This window comes from Microtus ochrogaster, chromosome 19, assembly GCF_000317375.1.
Source record: "Microtus ochrogaster isolate Prairie Vole_2 chromosome 19, MicOch1.0, whole genome shotgun sequence".
Lineage (NCBI taxonomy): Eukaryota > Metazoa > Chordata > Mammalia > Rodentia > Cricetidae > Microtus > Microtus ochrogaster.
This window is the reverse complement of record NC_022021.1, coordinates 52,086,188-52,091,355: the sequence shown is the minus strand read 5'-3', so window position 1 is coordinate 52,091,355 and position 5,168 is coordinate 52,086,188. Positions and strand designations below refer to the sequence as shown.

The following is a 5,168-nucleotide window of genomic DNA, read 5'->3' as shown; positions in this document are numbered from 1 at the left end:
AATCATTTGTGTCTTCCAGAGATTCAGAGGGGTCATCGAAGGCCATCAGAATATCTGAAAAGACCCTATAAACATTCAGGTAGCCCTAACCGTCAGCCATAGATACACTAGGTTATCCAGTGTCACCCAAAGCCAAAGCCATACAGAATTAAGGTCATTCATTTGCACCACAGTCATTCAAGAAGCAGCCAGGGTCATTCAGGCCCATTTTGAGCTATCTGCAGCTTCCCTGGATCTCTCAGTCAGTCAAGCATAGCTACTAGACCCACAGCAAACCTTTAAAACCAACCACAGCCATCAGAACCTTCATAAACACCCATGCTAACAGAGCCATCAAAGTACCTAGTCAACCAGAAATGCTCAATGCTGCCCAGAACCACCATGAATCATTAAAAGACAGCTAGGACCCTTTATGGCCATCCACAAGAACCCAGGTACATTCAAAGTCAAAGGGTAAACAAAACTGCCCACGATTATCCAGGGAAATCTAGAGCCACCCAGAATCATATAGGCCATCCACAGCCATTTATATCCATCCATACCTGTTAGGGTCACCCAGAATCTCTTAAGACATAGCCATTAACAACTACTTATGCACTTTCTCCAAGACCATCAAGGACAAACAGTTCTATATTCCTCTCTAGGGCTGGGATTAAAAGCATGCACCACCTGATTTCTGTGCCAACTAGTGTGGCTACTGGGATTAAAGGTGTGTGTTACCATAACCTGGTCTACAAGGCTGAGCAGTGGGACTGTTTTACTCTCAGATCTTCAGGCAGTATTTATTAAAATACAGTTGAAAAGCCACTATGGGCCTTCACCCTGGGCTTCACAGTGTCTCACTTTGGACTTCACTGTCCCTCACCTTGGGTTTCGCATTCTGTTCTTACCTTGGACTATTTGGCTATCTGGGTTTTGAAGCAGACCCACTCCCCAGGTTGGAACACAGACTGGCAGGAGGCAGGAGAATCCAACTTCTCCTAAGGAACTGCTCAACCTTTGATTCCCCAGTTGTCCACGTTTTAACTGTCATCTTCACTGTCTACACGGGACTGCCATTTGGGCCAGTGAAAATGCAGATAATTTTCTCAACTAGACTTTTAAAAGATAGAGAAGGAAAGAGAAGGCATGTGATCTAAGGGGGGCAGGAAAGCCTCTCCAGGGATTGTAGCTGGTGTGATATTGTGCGTGAGAGAGAGAGAGAGAGAGAGAGAGGAGCATCCACGATTACACAGATGCCAAAGTGTGGGCGCCCACATGTGACTCAGATTTCATCTGGAGTCACTGACTTAAGTCATTCGAGTTCAGGATTGCCTGCTCTGCTTTTTCCAGTAACCTCGAGGGCTGGGAGTAACATCTGTGTTAGCCCATAGAAAGCATTTTTGCCCAGATGAAAGAGCACATTTTGTATTAAGATTTGGGCTGGTATGTGCCAGCCGGAGGCACTCTTTGTCAGAGATTAGAAGTTGCTTAGCTGAATAAGATAATGCACCTGCTTGAGCTTCCTCCCAAGGACAGCACAGGGAGGTGGTTGGCTAGCTGCCTTTTGCCTGTAATTAGTATACATGCTGGCTGAGAAGTAAACTCGGAGCTGTTTGGTATTTACCCTCAGTCCTCCCGGTCTATCCTATGTTTCTGTCTTCATGTTTCAATCTGCCACTTCTTATAACCTCACGCCCCCTCCGAGGTACCACTTGCTGATTTCTGTTGGAGTGGGCTCTGATACCAAAGCTGGAAGTTGGCTTCTCTGAGTGTAGCTTCCCCAGCCTAAGTTAGGGGTTGAAAAGAACGTCTCCGACTGGGATCCCACACCTGGGGTTCATAGGCTCATCCCACAACCTTGCTCTGTTCCGGCGTGGCCCTTCTGCAGACCTGTCTTTAGAATGGTATAAAAGCCAGCCTAGGGAGCAGGGATCACTGAGTTCCGCTCACTACCCACCTTCTAGAAGTTCTCTCACTCACCTAGTTACACAGCCATGGTCTTTCCTCTGTAAAGCTATTGGTATCAATGCTTGCTCAATTTCACTGTGTTCCAAGGAAGTTGCTAGCATTGCATAATACCTTGGTGCTCTTCAAAATAGTTTTACTGAGGCTTTGAATAAAAGTAAAAATAATTCCTGTAGTGGCTTTACGGAAGAGCTTTTTTGAGACAGCTGCCCGAGTTGTCCTAGAGCTTGCAATCCTCCTGCCTTTGGTTACTTAGTGCTGGGATTGTAGCAGTACGCTATTACTAATACCCAGAGACTGATGGAGAACTTTGTGCTCTGAGTAGGTCCCTGTGTGAGCTAAGTAGCTTTCCTCTGCTGACCACAGTCCTGGGTACTGAATCTGCTCTCTTTCCTGGTTTCCTATTGATCTTTCAGTCCTGTGATTCCCAATGAGGATTGAGGCACGGGAATGATTGTATCCTGTGGCTTTCTCCACAATCAAGGGACATGAGACTAGGGAACAAAGTGCAGCAGGTCAAATTCTGGCATCACTCGAGTTTGCATGACCACACGTCGCCACCAACCCTTGGCGTGTCTTCTTTACAAGGATAGGCAGGCTGAGTCTCCAATTCATTTATCAACTGCCACTAGAATGACAGATTTGGCTGGAGCTCATTCCGGCTACCACTACAGCTCCAGGAGTAATGTCTACTCCCTGGGTCCCATTAGCACTGCTAGATAGAGCCTAGGAGAACACGAGCCATTCATTTTCATCTGTAGCTCTTAAGACTGAGTCCACTGGCCTTGACCCACTAAGTAAGTGGATAATGAAACTCTTTAACACAAGAATCATCTCTTAGAGTGACAGGGTTCCCGGGTGCCATCAGGATCCAATGACAGTGTCAGACAGTCCCATGCAATTCTTCTAAATGCTGACTCCTACATTTTGATCAAAATGGGGAGCATCCAGTGCCAGCGTGTGTCCCCAGAGGGTCTGTCTGGTTCTAAAGTTGTGCATGGACGTAGGTTTTGGCGAGGTCCCGCTTTACAGAGTTTACAGGGAATCATTTTAGCCTAGGGAAAATGCTACCCAACACTTAAAAGATGTAAATCCAAAACCCAGCAGCCTCTGCCCTTCACATTCCTGCTGTACAAGAGCAGCAAGTCCATGAAGGGCGTGGCCTGAACAGCCGTGGGAAGCCCGTTATTGCTTCTACTGAGAGCAATGGTTTCTGGTCTTGGGTGTCAAACACCAGCCCACAGATATTGCACCGGGGACTGGGGCTCTGGTTCCTCTCGTGCAGTCACTGCTCAAATACTTCTGAGAAAACCCAATGCTACTCTTTCAAGAGTCATTTTCATGGCAAGTGACAACTATTGGAGGGGAACCTCACTGGGTCTTTTCCCCCCAAACTCTTGAAGTCTCCTAGAACTTCAAAAAACAAAAAAAACAACAAAAAAAAACCTCTTGAAGTCTCCTAGAACTCCATCTCCTTGGGATGACATTGAGTTAGACAAGGGTGATCCAAAGCTGGCTGGTGATAAACAGGTCTGTGAAGGACCCAGGCTTTGCTTTTAACACATGGAGAAGCCTTTAGCCTTCTCACTGTCAGTATCTCCCATGCAGAAGGCACAGTGTTCTCTACCTGGGATCTCCTGGGATCAAGGAAGGTGACATCTGGGGAGTGCCAACCATTGGGCAGGCCGCCTGGTTCAGTATAAAGTACATCTGCCTCATAGTGTTGACATCTTGTATAAACACTCTTTGGCCTCCCTGTGCTATATAGATGATTGATAGATACATGGTTAAGAAATGCATGACTGGTAGGTAGATTGATAGATGAATAGATGATTGGTAGGTGAATAGATAGACATGTATATAGACAATAGATAGGTAAGTGAGTGATGCATATAGATGGCAGGTGATGGGTGATCAGATAGATGGTGGATCAATAGATAGGCAGATCGATGATAGATGACAAAGGTGCTTGCTGAATGACCATAGATAGGTAAGTAGATGAAAGTAGATAAATAGGTTTTTCAAACCTTACCATTTTACTACCCTGACAAGTTTACCACCACTTAGCTGTAGAGCAGCCTGTCCTGGGAGCAAGAGAATGCTTTAGAAGATTCCTGGTCATTACGGTCTTTAAGGTAGGATCCACATTAGAAGAGCATGTGCCGATGTCCAGAGTTTAGGAGAGTAGAACCTGTCTGTACACAAGGTCATCACCTTGTTCTGCAGCCCCTAGAGACGTGGCCATGCCTCGTGGGGGCCAAGTTCCTCCACGTTACCTTTCAGGATAGGGCAGATCTTCCAGACGCCAGCAGCTCCTTCTCTGTTGAACTGCCCAAGGGCCAGCTCCATGTAGAAGAGGGGCATCCCGGCAATAACCATGAAGAGCAGGTAGGGTACCAGGAAGGCACCTGTGCACAGGACAGCAACCTCAGTTTGGGGCCACAGAAGGGGCTACTTTCATTATCTGCATGTGGGCCTTGACGTTGTGCTTTTAAGTATGTTCTTGTCACCCAGCGTCCTGTCTAGTGGGGGTTCCTGTTCAGTTACCACCCGAGGGGATACGTCGGAAGGGTGGCAAACCATGCCTCCTTTCCTGTCTCAGCTGCTGTCAGGGTTGAACGTGTTCCCTTCGATGCCTCTGATTGTCCACCCACCCCACATCCTGATCTCAGCCAGAGGCAAGGCAGTCAAGGCCTGGAGCCACTTCTCAGCATTGTTCCTAGCGCTGTCTGCTTCTTCATACCCCACTTTGTCCCTTGAGAGTTGTGGTCCTGGAATCCGTGACCTAATCCCGGCATTTAGAGCCTGCTTCGCTGGAGACTTGGGCTGAGTTTCTGGGAGCTAGAGGGCAGGGCTTGATCTGCTTAAACTGTACATTCTAGTCCACAAAGGCTGAACCTCACTGGAGTCCTCTGCTCCCTTCAATCTGACCTTGAGTGAGGCAGAGTTTGGCTACAGCTTTCCCCCAAAGTCTTGATGAGGAAGATGGGAGTCTCCTTGTCAGTCTGGGTCACTTACTGGAGCTGCTGAGCCTGGTTCTCTCACCTTCAGGAGCACATAATTAAGCAATTTGCTCATGGATTTGCCTGAGCCCACCGTACCGCCCTTCCACCCTTCCCTTTCTGTCTTTCTGTCCTCCCGTCCTCCCGTCCTCCCTCCCTCCCTCCCTTCTCCCTTCCGCCCTTCCTTCCTTCCTTCCTTGCTTCCTTCCTTCCTTGCTT

At 47.7% G+C, this 5,168-nt stretch overlaps 1 protein-coding gene across 1 annotated transcript in view; it reads right to left on the bottom strand.

Annotated features, from left to right (window-relative positions):
* Positions 1-5,168, bottom strand: part of Slc6a3 (solute carrier family 6 member 3) — a 32,548-nt gene that overhangs the window by 23,602 nt on the left and 3,778 nt on the right. The window contains exon 3 of the mRNA XM_005356710.2: positions 4,224-4,355. Coding sequence (XP_005356767.1) covers positions 4,224-4,355 — 132 coding nt within the window. The remainder of the gene's footprint in view (positions 1-4,223; positions 4,356-5,168) is intronic.